The 15,848-nt window shown below is 38.4% G+C and overlaps 1 protein-coding gene across 4 annotated transcripts in view; it reads right to left on the minus strand.

Moving 5' to 3' along the window:
• LOC122643561 (vesicle-associated membrane protein 727) overlaps positions 1–11,618 on the minus strand; it is a 30,893-nt gene extending 19,275 nt beyond the window's left edge. Inside the window, exons 1-6 of one of the 4 annotated variants that reach the window (XM_043837191.1) lie at positions 11,495–11,567; positions 10,341–10,601; positions 10,057–10,252; positions 9,852–9,972; positions 1,399–1,461; positions 1,166–1,304 (exon numbers count right to left, since the gene is read on the minus strand). In XM_043837191.1, the coding sequence (XP_043693126.1) occupies positions 1,166–1,304; positions 1,399–1,461; positions 9,852–9,972; positions 10,057–10,252; positions 10,341–10,530 (709 nt within the window). In that variant the 5' untranslated portion in view covers positions 10,531–10,601; positions 11,495–11,567. Of the gene's footprint in view, positions 1–938; positions 1,305–1,398; positions 1,462–9,851; positions 9,973–10,056; positions 10,253–10,340; positions 10,602–11,389 lie in introns of those variants that run through there. The other 3 variants (XM_043837181.1, XM_043837177.1, XM_043837187.1) reach the window with 3 other exon arrangements.
• Positions 11,619–15,848: the final 4,230 nt, after the last annotated feature.

Here is a 15,848-nt window from a genome sequence, read left to right on the forward strand (position 1 = left end):
AGAATTAGAATTTTCAGATCACTTTAGAACATGGCAAAACCACAAGGCATGCTGATTTACTTCCGTGTGCTAGAATCTTTTTTTTTTTTTACATTGATTTATTTAGTTTCTTATATAGAGGCCCCTCTTTTAAGCCACAGAGAGCTGATACGATAATAATCCAACTAGATCACTACCGTTTGTTTGTCCAAATTTTTTTTATTACTAGAGCACCCCTAGAATCCTCCACATTTCAAACTTCATGGCTCGTCGACCATAGCATCTAATGGATTTTATTTCTTATAATATATAGCTATTTAATTATCATAAATATATAATATATACATATATATAAATAGAGAGAAAGAACGCCAACTAGTCCCGTGCAACCCCTGCTCAGGCACAGGAGATCACCGTGCCCTCATGGTGTGTCTAGGCTCAGGGGCACTCCCCTTCGTCTCTCACCACCCCTATAAAATGACATCTCTGACCTTATTGGGGGGAGGAGAGAGATCTCCAGGACAGATTTGTGAATTAAGTTTGGTCCATATTTGTCCTCGATAAATGAGAGATCTCCAGGACAGATGTATGAAGTAAGTTTGGTAAATATTTGTCCTCGACAAATATCAACAAAGATAGATATTTATTGCTGGATAGATAAGAATCTATGGTAATGTCAATACAAATATTGACCAAAACTTACTTGCCACATCTGCACTATCTTGTGGGGGTGAGGGTATGATTTTTTATTGTTGTTTTTTGTAAGCAGCTATTGTTGTTGGTATTAATATACACACGTGTTGCTGAAGATGTAGCAGATTTCAGAAAACATGTGAAAGTCCTACACCTGGTGTCTCCAACTCTATTTCAAGTTGCCAACTAAGAGTGGGACTTTGAGCAATTTACAAGCATCAATTTGGTAATCAACCAATTGCTCACATATTGGGGCTCATTTATTCAACCAAATATCTTTACACAAACAAATTATATCACTGAGAACTTCAGATACCACCAGAATCCAAAAAGCCTTTCAGCAGTCCAACAAAGTGGCAAAAACAGGGCAGATAGCCAGATAGTATAGAATTCCTACATATCAGTGTCAATCTCCATTTACAAGATTTATTTTTTCCTATATATACAAAAAAGAAAAAGTAATAGCAACCATATCTTTCTCATGCCCTTGAACATGTGAATCCTCTGCAAACCATTAGCCATAGTATAATAATGAGTGCAATAATTGCTCCTCCAACCATCAGCTTGAATCTGAGATTTTGCAGCCACATCTTCCGCCGGAGTTGTCTGCCTTGCCTCTGAAAGCTATCTGCCTATAATCATAACAAAGAAACCCAGACACCGGTCAAACTTTATGAACTCTCAAGATCAACTCAAAAAGAATAGTACCACAATGGTTCAAAGTACCTGGAACTGAAGGTTTTCAGTTTTATCCACCAGAAGTTCAATCTTTTCACCACGGTCCAACACCTGAAACTCACTAGGTTAGTTTGAAGGATTCAATATATTCAATCTTTCCAAAGTTTGACTAGACCAACTGGTTAAACAGGATTCTCCAACAGCAACAATTAACATTTGGCGGGATCTTGAGAAGGTGAAAGTAAAACCCCGTTCCCAAATGCTGAAACATTCAACCAGAAAATCAACTTCCAGTCCGAATCATTTGAGAAGCGAAACTATTCTCAAAACACTACATCAAACCTATGAGCTGATATTTGATTTTGAAGACCATTTAGGTATCCATGGCTTCAAAATGACTTGAAAGATGGGCGAACTGAAAGTTTGCAGGTAGACTAATGCAAGAACACACACACACACACAGATTTAGTTTTAGTTAACACTAGGATTTTTTGGGGAAGGATGACTAGGATTTGACTGGTAGTTAACAGTGGAAATACGTATAAAGTAGGGAGATGATGCAGCCAGCCAATCTAGATTCCAGATTAGGAATCAAAGATCAGATTGGCTGCTCCACAGGACCAGATCTGAAACATTTTCCTGATAAAACAAGGTTGAAAAGGCAAGCCGATTTGTTAATTGCAACAGCCTGCGATTGGAAAAGAAAGAGAAGAGACTAGGGGGTGTTCTGGGACTGCGAACAGTACCTGTAAACAGTTAAAAGAGAGGGCCGAGGGGAAGAGCTCATAGCTCACACACACTCAAACAAATAAACTCTTATTCAACTGAGTAGTTTGAGAGGGGATTACATCCTTAAAAAAAAAAACACTTTAAAGTAGAAACCTAGTAACCTTCAAACACCTTTAACACCTAGATATATATATATATAGTCTTAACAAAATTAAACAACTACTAAGTAATCTAATGGACTCAAACACTAACACCAACTGGATTAGCATTAATGAGACTAACCTTCGATAAATTACTAGACTCAAACTACTTAACCCCCAAGACTAAGAGGACGGCACATGTTAGAATACTAAATTCGTGAAAATCCTATGAACCTAAAATTTGGGCCTTATAATTGAACCCATAAAAAATAAAAACATTTAAAACAAAAGCCCTCAACCAAATACTATTGAAACAGGCCCTAATGTTGCACCGTAACTGCATTAGAAGATGCTAATTAAGTTTATATTATATATAAACTATGGGCTGTTGAACTAGAAGGTTCCAAATGATTGTGCTTTGGATATGAAAACCTTGTATGATGTGTGCTTAGTTGTTCTAACATGTTTGTTAATGTGCTAAGAAAATGATGAAACCCAAGTACAGAGGTGCAACTATTGATAGAAGAAAAGACAAGTTGTTTGAAAAAGATCAATTGTCTACAAACTTACGTGATGAAGTGATGAACTATTGAACTTCCATAAAGCGAAAGATTGATCCAGCTTTGAAGAACAAATAGACGAATACATCAAGATGATAGTGGATCAAGTTGAAGACATCTGAAAACATAAGGTTGCTCTTTATTGGTTTATTCATGTAATCTTTCTTGTGAAAGCCGAAGCAAAAGTCAACTAAAAACCTAAATAAACAAAACCCAAGAAAATAGGTGGTTTGGCTTAGAAAACTATATGATTTTATTGTTCACGGATATTGAAGTTGATTTCTTGAAAACCTAAATGGTTTTAATGCTTCCCATTTTTGAGGAAACAAACTCTCGACTCGAACAGCTAGTTTGTTGCCTATATAAAGGCTAGAGTCACCTAAATATTATAAGTAACTACACTTAAACGAAAATATCATCTTGGGAAGGGCTATGATCTTGTGAGAATCATTTGTGCTTAAATTGGTACAGTTACAAATTTGTAAGCATTCATTTTGCTGTGTTAGCTTGTGTAGCTCAGTGTGTACTTCGTGTACTTGTGCTTATAGATGTGTTCTACAGCAGGAGTTAAAAATCCTTGATCTCTGTGATCTGGGTAGAAATCCTTGTCCTGTGTGGCTCAGGTAAGAAATCTTTGGCCTATGTGGCTCAGGTAAGAAATCCTTGGTCTGTGTCGCTCGGGAAAGAAATCCTCGATCCGTGTGATCCAAGTGCTCAATCCAAAGGACTGTGATTGAGAGGTATAAGGGTTGATTCTTGCCATTTGGAAAGGGATCCTTCATAGTGGAAATCCTTGACCTGTGTGGCCCGGGAAGTGGGTATAGGATTGGTGAATTCAAACCATTCAAAATCTCATATGTGCATCGTTGTCTCTATCTCTATATCTCCCTTGCACTCACCACACTACAAGTACTTGTTAAGATCTTTCACGGCACTCAATATGTTTTTTTTCCTTAAATCTTTACATTTGTTTGCCATAGTGTGTTTATGAGTATATGTTTAAATTTATAAAAACCCAATTCACCCCTCCCCCTCTTGGATTGCTTTCAATCCTATATGGACTAATATGGTCTGTTCCACACATTATGCACAATTCTGTATTCTACCAAACTATAACAGAGTAACAAACTGATTTGTGAGTTGGCTCAAATTCAATAGGTTCAGAAATAGTACCCCTGGGCAGAAGGTAACTATCACCCAACTATATGTTACCAGCACACTTAAAACAGACCAGTACCCATGTCCGGCATGTATGGATGCACACTCTAAGACCAAGAAGGAATGAACACTTGTATACATGTGCCTAATAGTGTTGAGAGAGAGAGAGAGAGATTGATGCAGTTAGACGTTGGGTTAATTAGGATTACTTAAGAGATAATAATGTAATTTGTTTTCCTTTATCTTTATTTTGTTAAGAGTCATTACTGGCAAGTAGGAATTAAGAGTTTGTTTCAGTTATTGAGTCCAAGTTAGAGTCAAATTTCATTTCAGTTTTAGAGCTTGAATAGGTTTGGTTTTACTTGTTTGCAACTCATTAAATAAATTCTTGTAGTCCACCGTTGGACAGAATTTTGGATGAAAAGTTATTTTGGGTTGAAACTGATGGCTACCTTGAGCTGACGTACCTCCCTCTCCTCTAATTCTCTCTCTTATCTCCATTTTCCCCGTCCTTTATTTTACTTTCTTTCCTTCTACCTTTACTGCAATACTCTGTTCATACAGTACTATTTGTCCAGCAAGAGGGAACTCGATCTTTCTCTGGTTTTCTTTTTTCAATCTCAGATTCACTGGTCTGATTCCCTACCACAGGGCGACCATTTCTGTGGGAACAGCAACTTAAAGCCTGCTGGATTCGTTAGTTACAGAGTTCATTTCAGATCCCATCCTCTCCAGTCCACCAGATTCAGTTTCAGCCTTTAGGTACCATCTAATCACTTGATATCCTGGGTGTATGCTGCTTGGAATCGATGGGACCTCAAGTTAGCAACCTTCACTTGCAATTTCAGAACAAATCAAGTTCATATGTGAGAGTTCCCTCACCTGAAACGAGTCTAGGATCTCCACTGGATGTACCTAACATGAGGTTGAATAAGAAGAAGAAGCTTCTTCTTATTTATTATTAAAGGCGCAACTCCTGTTATTCCCATAAAAGCTCTCATGTTAATAGACTCAGCTTATATTTCAATCCCACGTCATGTTAAAACCCAGATAAGCTGACCTCCTCAATTTAAGTTACTGTTTCGCCCCCAACTCCTTTAATCCTTTCAAAAAGGGTCTTAGTTGTACTGTGAATTTACAGAATTGCCACTCAACCATTAAATTGAGTTATCTATTATTCTTGTGGGCCAATAGCAATTGAGCACTGGATCGCATCCGAGAGAGAGTTACTGAGATGCAGTTTGGGAATGTTCTCTGGAACAATACATAATAATGGCTAGATGATGATGTGCACAACAAGTGCACTGATTTTGGGTGCTAATAAGCTACCATGTGACAGTAATAGCCAGTCTGTAGGAAAGGGTTCCCACACAGGGTGCATAGGATACGTGGCCCCTAATTGTAGAAGTACTTTGAACATTTCGATACCACATAGATACTCATAAGATATAGATACTTGAGACCTAAAAAAGAATTGTTTTACACCCACATGGGTCCTCAAACCTAGTTTTGAGGTTTGCGGAGTTCTAAGACCCTCTATACCCACACAATGACGACAATAGCTCAAACCAACATTGAACAGTCATGCAATTGATTCCAATCATTGCTACACCCAGCATGGAAGAACTGTTTATTTTGTTCTCCGACAAAGTGATTTCATAGGCCAACAGCTAAATAAATTCACATTGAAAATCACATCTGTCCGATTCATTCAATCAAACAAGAAGTCACCCAAATAATGATTTGTTTCTCATCTTTGTTCAAATCTCAGTCCAAAATACACTACAACTTTTCTAATGTAGACCAGTCCACAAGAGGATGGTAAATTTCAGGTCTAGCAACAGTAAATACTTCGATCAATTCTCAAATTTGTAGGAAATTTCAGAACAATAAAATAAAAACAAGAAATCGAAGAAGGGAAGAAGAAGATTGGGTAGTCTCTCTCAGACTCAGGTCTCTCACCCACGACCTCTCACTATATTTTGGTCTCTCACCACCGGCATCTCACCATTCTCTCTCACAGAGCAAAGCATAAAGCTATGTTTTTTCTCTCAATTTTATTACTCAAATTTGTGTACAAGGCTGTAGCCCATTACAAACTTATATAGAAGACTCAAAAACAGACTCAAACACTAAAAATGAAAAAAGCCTAACCCAATCCTTGACTAATAAGGTAACATAAACTGGCTAGGAAACTATAATAATGAAAGAAACAGACTCAAAACAGAACTCTAACTAAACTAATGAAGAAAATCCCATTTTCCTACTTTCTACCCATACTTTAGGCCCATTAAAGTGGCTCATATAACGAAAACTCATGGGATCAAAGACCCAACGCTTATTTCTAATAAAATAAGCCCTTTAGATGACTTATCTGCATCATATTCCCTTATCCATCCTTCATCCAGACTTTCATGTAGTTCAGTCTTTCTAAATCAGTTTTTTGTTCAAATATTATATGACCATTTTTGGCATATGACAGTAGGTGAAAGTTTTGCAATCAGCAACCCACAAATAAAATTGGCAAGTGGGCACATTTGTTCTGCCACATGGAAGAGTGATGTAGCAATTCTTACCGTTGGATATCTAGGAAATAGTCTAATTTGCAACAGGTCAAATTCCGGCCTCAAATTCAATCATTTATCCTCCCACCGAATGCCATAAACTCCCGCATACGTCCATGCACCCGTGCACCCTCTTGGTAGTCTTGGATTCTTCCATGCTTTGTTTTGCCACATGGTCAACTCCCAAAAGGGCAGAAACTTGACATGTAGGCAGGGAATCTTGGGGTCGACCAATCTATAAATTTCAGCCCCACCTGATTTGTCATGTGGTAGATCTAGACGCCCACCAACTGTTTTTTCCCCGTTGGTTTCTGCCCACCAAAACTGCTACCATGACGGTTTAATATCAAAGAAAAGAAAGAACAAAAAGGCAGAGATTGACCACTTCTCCTGTTCCCTACTGTATCACTGATTAATTTCTAAACACATGATAATTTCCCTAGCTGTTCATCAGACAGAAAATGAAGGGTTGTATTCTTGTTCCTGTTATTAGTGCACATATCCTCACAAGGATCTGAGTATCTTAGGTCCCTCATTACATGCTGAAAATAAGCAGTTATGCCCCACATCTAGGCATGTAATTATGTATGAAAAGGATAAATCAATTACACGTGGAAACCAGAATAAAGGACCCACATAAGAATTACATGAGTTTAATGAAATTATAGAATATGATTGCTAAGAGATCCCACCAGAATCATGACAACAAAGAATGACATACAACATGTCTCATTAGGTAGTGATCTCAAGATCTTTTTCAATTAGCACTTTTGGTCCGCCTGCGTCTGGGCACAGGGCGCCGCACACGGCCAGGTAGCATTCTCTTTCCCATTTCCACCTTTCCATGGGGGGTTGGCGGCCTTTTTAGGTAGCATTCTTTCTCCCATACCCTATTGTAATATTATTGAATATATGTAGTAAGTGTTGGAATTTTTATTTTATTTTTTTTTTTTGGACTGCTTGGAACAGTTTAGGAATCGGAACCGGCCCACCCATTAGTTAATGGTCCTGGACCTCAGGTTTGGAACCGATTAGCTTATTGGTCCGGTTCTGGTCCTGACCCCTTAGGGCCAGAACCACCGGACCAAATGACACCCCTACTTTTGGATACACATAGCATAGTTCTACCATTTTTTTTATGGTTTTCCTTTAGTTTCTCCCCTTGTCCTCAATTGCAATTCCCCAGAATTCATCAGAACAAAGTAAAATAGCACATAGCTTTACAGATTATAACACTTCCAGAATCCAACAGGAAATATACATAAATACAAAGCTAAATGCTTGGGAGAACAAGAAATAGATATTGAATGCTTACATGGAGTCATGATCTAATATATATATATATATATATATTGGCAAAAAGAATTCTGATTGGCTGCGTGACTGGCGCATTCTCCACGCAGCCAGTCTTAAGGCCGTTGGATTGATTTGATTTAAACCATTGGATCTAATCAAGGGATTAATCATGTAACTAAATACTAAAACATAGTACATTTTGAAAGAAATACGTAAAGTGTTCGTATATGTCGCAGGTTAAACAGGTAACCATATCCTCACTCTCTATCATGTTACATCTCTTCTAGGGCTTTTACAGATATCTTTTTCAGCTACCTGCTATTATCACTGCGACTGGCACCGGCTCCCACCCTCCCTCTCTCTCGTTGGAAAGTCTGTCTATAAGTTGAGTCACAAGTCAGAGGGTACCAGTTTTCTTTGGGTTGATCTGGTTCTAGATCACGCTGCTTTGGGAGATCACCCTCATTGTCACCCTCCTGACTCTTCTGGTCTTCCTCCAGAGTGCCATGATCCGGCCAGGCCTAGGGTTAGTGAGGAGGAGAATACGCCTATGGATTTGGGTCAGCAAGGCACTTTCTCTCAAAGTCTTGCAAACAAGAACAGAAGACCAACAAAGCTTAAGAAGCCGGTAGGGGGAGCACAGTCCTCCGAATTCTGTTAGATGATTTGCTTCTCTTGGTTCTTGAAAGGCTGATGGGGCCAAGGCATCATATCCCTCTATGTATGGGTTTCTGCCTGGGGTTTGGCCATCTCGAAATTTCACTTCCTTTGTTTTTTCTCCTTGGCTGTGAATTGTTTTTCCAAGTGTGAGTGGTCCTTTTGCTAGCATTGTGTTGCTCTTCCTGAGGTGTGTCCCTTTAAGGTCGAGTTTCTTGTAGGTTGTTGTGGTCCGCTTGGACGTGTTCATTCCTTTTCCTCTTGTTAGTGCCTTTTCTTCTGAGAAATGTGTTCGCGATGATGCAGATTTATCACCAAACTGGGCTTCTTTGCATAGGAATAAGTCTAGGGTTGGGTTGTATACATTTTGGGCCTTTCATCCCATGGGCTTTCAATGTAATAGGCCACTTTTATGGGCCTAAAGTATGTGTAATAAGGTTGCATACGGGATTAGTTAGTTTATTTCTTTACTTAATTATTTTTAAGGTGTTTTGGGTTAGTTCAATTGAACTGGTTCTATGTGATTCAATTTAAGTTGCTAGTAAGTGTTTTAGTGGGGCTGGATTAGTATTCTATAAGTCCAGTCCTATTTTGAGTCCATTTCCTTTGTTATTTCACTTTCCTAGTCAATTTAGGTTACCTAATAGGTTAAGGATTGGGTTAGGCCTTTCCTTTTTAGTAGTGGAGTCTATTTTTGAGTCTTTTATATATGGTTGTAAGGGGGGCAAGTATTGAACATAAATTTCGATATTAATAAAAAGCTTTTTGCTGCTCTTCTTCTCCTTTGAACATTCATTGCCAGTTTCCTCCATGTGAGATGGCAATGGGGCCCACACAATCTGATCTTTATCCTCCCAATTCTGAGAATTAACATCCCTACAAATCAGTAGGTCAATAGCTATATTCTTCCCAAAATAAGGCTGGCTCGACGGGTTTAATTAAACCCAGAATATGAGCTGAAAAACATAACCAATCTGCATCAGTTAGACACTGTAGTGGGTCAGATTGGGGTTAGGTTACTTGTAATCTAGCCTTGCATTAGTTAAAAAAAAAAAACCTAGAAGAGACATAAGAGAGGAGAGCAGAATGAGATGAAAGAGAGAGAATAAAGGATACCAGTTACATGTTAAACCCTCGATCTATACAAATACTTTACATATTTCTTTCAAAATATACTATGTTTTAGTGTTTAGTTAAATAATTAATGCCTTGATTAAATTCAATAGTTGTATTCAAATCGAACCAATCCAATGGCCTTAAGACCGGCTGCGTGGAAAATGCACCAGCCCCACAGCCAGTCGGATGCCCACGTATTAGTTTTCCTCTTAACATTTGAGAAAAGTCAGAACATTTAAAACACCAAAACAGAACAGATTTCAAAAAGGGGGAAAAAGTACCTTTTCGATATTGTCCATCATTACCCCTTTGACCTCTGTTATTTGAGCCTTCAGCTTGGACAGCTTACTTATCTCTTCTGGATGGCTCATGCAATATTGCATATGCTCCTTAAGCCGGGGCCTGTTCAGCATAATACAGATTATCAAATCAATAAACAAACTTAAATGGCTAATACCATTACATGCAGAAACTATTAACGCATACCCAAATTCTCTGTCGAGACTGTACGCAATACTAAATCTGTCTTCAAATAAATCATCATCGTCATCATCAGCAAGTGGGTGTGTACTATCACTGCCAATGCTTGCACCATACTGCTGTTTAAAATCATCTTTCACCCGCTCAAGAAGCACGAAGGGCATGCTCCTCCCAACTGCTTCATCAGCAACAACAAGGAAGACTGCAGGACGAGAGTACTATATGATTAAACATGACAGTAGCTAAGAAAGGAGCTCAATCACAAAAGATCAGAAGGGAATAACTCGTACCAAATCCACTATCAATGAGGAAGTTGAATGTGTAACCATCACATGAGTAGGTGTATTTATTGCTATTTGAAGGCAGTTTCTGCAAGCACTGAATTGCAATAGTGCTGAAATTCCCAGAGAATGATGTGTGCTCCGCTAGTACAATGGTCCCCTTTGCAACAAAACTATATATTAATCCTCTTTGACTCATGGCTCAGTTATGGCTTCAAATATTCCAAGATCCGCAAGAGCTGTCCACCAGTTCCATAATATGTTGCCACCCAAGAAGAAACACAAAAACCCTAGGTTAACAGGTTTGAATTTTACACAAGGACAATGCAAAACTTCCCTTTGCTAGTAACAAAAACATAAATTCTGTTTCCCAGATACATTAAATAGGAGCTCTAACCCATGTCCAATACGTCACTTTTGAATAGACAACGCTGTCAAATGGTTCTATAATACCGTTATCTAGTGATGCATGTTCCGACATAGTTCAGGTCAAAGGCAAAAGAGAAAAAATGAAATAAACAAATTCAGTTATAATAACCCAATAGGCGAGATATGAGAGGGGAAATGAGTATGCTGCAATAGACTTTCATAAGGAAAGCTGCCAATTCAAGCTATAGAACGAGATGCAGAAACCGGAACAGAAAGGCACATTCATAAGTAGATTTCATTTCCCTGAATTCCTTTTTCCAAAATATACGTCTCAAGAAAGTGCTACTAAGTTACACACAACCCCCCTCCCCCTCTCTCTTCCCAAACAAAAAACCCAAAAAAAAACCTTTATATAATCCGCGAAAGAACAATTAAACAAGAAAACAAACAATTAACGCCATATGAACTCAGCAGTAACAGAATTAATATGTTAACTTGATATCTCACACCAAGAAAACTAAAAACGTGACGAAGTGAGATCCAATACGCCGCAAGCAACAGGATTCTGACCATGATAGATGGAACAAATACAGCAAACAATACAGAGAAAAGGAGATACAGAACAATAAAATTTGAACCAAAACCTAGATCTTGGCATGTCGAAAGATAAAGAAACTCAACTATCAAACCTGAGAATTTCCAGAGCAAATTGTATCGAAAGGCGAGTTGAAGATAAACGAGACAAGATCAAAGAATGAAAGGGGTATGTGTGGATGTGGAAGTTAAGGTCAAACCTGAAACCCTTATTTGATACTTCGTGGTTAAGAAAACGGGGAAGCGTAGAAACTCTCGCAGTTGGACTCTGTAGATTGATTAACTGCAAAACATCGGGTTTTACTTTCGACGTTAAAAGATAAAGAGAAAATTACATGTACCCCCCTGGTATTTGAAATAATAACAGAACACCCCCTAGTTTCACCTTTTACAAATAACCCCTGATGGCTCAGGTGCTGGTAAACTGGTGATAGTTTTGAAAGTAAAAAGACAATTTTACCCTTATTTACTTTCTTCTCCTCCAAAACGAATAAACCCTAATTGATTTAGGGTTTTGCTTACACACCATCTCCGACGAAGCTTGCAGAAGACAAACCGTCTCCGACGGACATCCCCTGGCCCAGCCACCCTCTGGTGAAGGTTACTCCCGCCACCGCCCCTCTTTCTCTGTAATTTTTTTGAAGGTCAAACACTGGAACCATTGCGTCAGGGTTGGAGCTGTGTCCGCATCTCTCCTTTGTTCTCTGATTTTCTCTCTATCGTCTCAGGTTTGGAGCTGAGGGTGTAAGGTCTTCGTTCCCTTTTATCGAAGAGAGAGATATGCCTCTCCTCTCATCTGTGTTGCTAGCGAAGAAGTTGTAGGATCAGGGCTTTTTCTCCAAAAGCTGGCATTTCTTCTTCTGGGTGTTCTGCCTCACCACAAATTGGGCTTAAATCCATTGATTCCCTCTGCTTCCTCTTCGCATCTCCCTCGATCTCTTCGAGTGTGTTAGACGGTTTATCTTCTGCAGCTCATCAAAGTTGGAGCTGTGTGCGCATCTCTCTTTCGTTCTCGAATATTCTCGCCGTCGTCTCAGGTATAGCACCTCCATATAAAAGCCCCAAGTAGAGCCCAAATTAACAGTTCGTTTATGCCTTGAGATCTCATTTCCCTCCCTTTTATTCTCGCTTTCTTTGCAACTATCAAATCGAAAAGCTTCTACTTCTACTTCTACTTTCTTTCTCTCTCTCTCTCTCTCTCTCTCTCTCTCTCTCTCTTCTCTTAAAGCCACGTCCACTACCATTTTGGATCAGGTAATGCTCAACAGTGAACACCTTTTGAATTTGAGCTCCTTTCACCTGATCTGACATTGTTTTATTTGTGTTCGGAAATCTAGCAGTTAAAATTTTATCTGATTCAAATGGTTTTCGAATTCAATTTCAAGCTTACATCCTTTTATTTTTGTCTTAATTCATACTTGGATCTCCATACTATAATCTGTGGAGACTATTCTTTCTCTAAAATTTATCTTTGTAGTAGCTCTCCATCAGATCTGGTTCTGGAATCTTGGGACTATTGGAGATTGATTCATAAGATTGCATCTCAATTTTGTTCTTGAGGTTTTTACGTGTCTCTGTTTTACAAAGGAAGAAGAAGTGTCTTTGTTTTACAAAGGAAGAAGAAGATAGAAGGGTAATAGAGTCATTTTAAAATTTTAACTACAACTAACGATTTAAACTTAATTGTAAGGACTTATTTGTAAGCCTTCTAATTATCCAAGAGTGCACGTAAAAGGTGAAACTAGAGGAGTGTTCTGTTATTGTTTTAAACACTAGGGGGTGTATGTAATTTTCTCAAAGATAAAAACAAACGGAAGATGGAACGTCAAAATCAAATGAACCCGAAAATTTTTCAACTCTCACCTGATAAGAGGGCCTCGTTATTTTTCTATTGCTAGAAATTAGGGGTGGGTCAATTTCAGGCCCGGCTCTGCAGGCCTGACCGGGTTGGTCCGGTTAAAATCCGAAGCAGATAGACTTGATTTGTAAATGTGCCGGGTTCAATCCCAACCCGTTTATAATCCGCCATTCCAATGCACATCTTAGGACCGTTGGATACCCGACCGGCCGACTGAAAACGAGACCCTTTTGCCCTGTCTAAGCTGGACCTAGCCTGCCCAGTTAAAATAGAGCCTTATTTGTTTGTCTGCTTTTCCTTGTTAAATTATTCATTTATTTGCTTTTTTCTCTAGTTTTATATAGCTTAGCAGAGCCAATTGAACCAGGGTCATACTAATATGAATTTAGAGCTACATAGAAACTATAAAATCGGAACAATAACATTAACAATTTCACTCACGTTGAGTTAGTGAGTTACTCTTAATTTTTTAGGCCCATTTGTTGGTTGGGTTTATACTGGTGAAGGATGAAAATTTGAATTTTCCAAGTTGTAGAATATTTTTCTGTTTTTACATTTTATTATTAGCTTATTCTCTGTTTGAGTTAGGAAATAATCTGTTTAGAGCCCGTTTACAGTAAAGCGGCTCATTAGCCCGCCTTTGGCCCAGTTTAGACCCGTTTAGCCCAAATATAGGTAGCCCGATTAAAGACCGAAATAAGACAAGACCATGCTTGCCCAATGCAAGCCTGAATACTTAAACGGTCAGACAAGGGTCACATGGTACAAGAGTGAAAATTGGTGAGGCCCGATTAGGACCGACCGAGCCCGACAGATTGGCACTCCTACATGAAATAAACTTAAAGGAACAATTCAGTTTAAAAAATGGGGAATCGGATCGGGAATGGTAGGACCGGCCCGGATTCCGACTGAATCAATCCATCCGATTCATGTCAAGAAACCCGATAATCGTTGAGCATTCAGATCGATCTGAATGCCAATTTCGTGTTTAACATTTGCCATATGTGAAGTCAAGTAGGTCCAAACATTGTAGAAATATAAAACCATGGCGCTTCCCTCACAAATTGGTAAAAAAAATAACAAGATTTTGGAAAGGATCAAATCTTCCTTCATCCAATGGTGAGAATAGAATATATCCAGTCATGGGATTTGATTCTCTAAATGGATCAAAGATTAGTGTTTCAGACCTTCATCATCGTTAAAGGGGAAATTAATGATGGAACTCATTGTTGTAAGAGTTCTATCGTAACATCAAATCACTGTGGATGAAGAGATTCTCTTGTTATCTTGTTGATGAAAAACTTTTGCCTTTCAAAATCATAAAAAAATATAGAATTTTTATGATATGATTGAAAATTTATGAACGCATGACAATTTGGAGGATACGTTATCATTTATTTTTTCACTTCACATCACTCTGTTATTTATTTATGGGAATTTATTTAATGTTCAGCGTGTCTTAAAAGCAAAAAAAATTCTTCAATTAACTAGAATCAAAACAAGCATTAATCAAGATATAATAATACTTCACTATACCGTAAATGTAAATAAATTTCTGATTTATATAAAAAAGAAAGAACCACTTTTAACTGTAGTTTCTTTTATGGTACTTCACCTTTTGGAGTATTCTCTACTCTCTAAACAACCAATCCAGTTAACTTGTCATAGTAATTGGAAGGGTTTCGTATAAGTTTTTACGATCATCTTGCCCATAATTCGCACCTACATACACATAACAGTACATCACCATCTCGATTTTAGACTCCGACAAACGTTGTTGCGTGATTTATAAGAACCTAAAAGGCAAATCAATTTTCCTTGGAACCATTTGCACTTCCTCGGATCATTGACTGTTTGATCCTAATAACTTAATTTTCTTTTTAATGACAAGAGGAATAATTTTGGAGACAATTTTGGTAACCAGGGTGAAGAGAATATAACCATTGGGTGTCTCTTTATTCCTTCCTCACTAATCCGAAATGCCCTAAGCATTATTTCAAGACTTATCCTATCACCATATCCATGGATAAAAAGATTCTCTCTTCATCAAGTGTTACCTCTTTATTGATCACAGTCGTTGAAGGTTAACTTGCTGAACTTCTCATGAATAAATGATGCCTCGAGATAGATTCATTCAGTAAGGGATCCACGTTGTCTGATGGTTGAGAATTTCAGTGTTAACCCCACAACTCATTATGTGAAAAGACATTGCAAGGAATCCCCATTCAACATTGTAGGGATACGATCTCTATCGCTCATAAATGGGAAGTGAATAGCAGCTGCTTGACCAATTGATCGATGGCTTGCCAGTAAGCCTCCAGGAGGCCAAGGGATCAACTACCCTATTTCACATTTGAGCTACAAAACAAACTACAAGTGCAAGTTTGGTCCTGTTAGCATGAACCCTCCCTGAGCCGATACAAGGCCTGAACTGAGATACCCTGGCCCAAAGGGTGAATCAAGGCTGAAAATTTCTGGCCTTGAGACAGGGTCGGACCGGGCCATGGTTGAATCCTCGGGCTAAACCCAGCCCAACCTTGTTTTAGGTTATACTATAAAATAAACTTTAAACATCACACATTTTGGTATATAATATATTATATATTTTATTATAATATTATTTATATAAAATTGATTATTTTCTCTCTGGTCTAGCTCAGCCCATGCATCTATCCCTTCCCCTCCCCCCATAATCA

The sequence above is a fragment of the Telopea speciosissima genome, chromosome 1, assembly GCF_018873765.1.
Source record: "Telopea speciosissima isolate NSW1024214 ecotype Mountain lineage chromosome 1, Tspe_v1, whole genome shotgun sequence".
In the NCBI taxonomy this organism is placed as follows: Eukaryota; Viridiplantae; Streptophyta; class Magnoliopsida; order Proteales; family Proteaceae; genus Telopea; species Telopea speciosissima.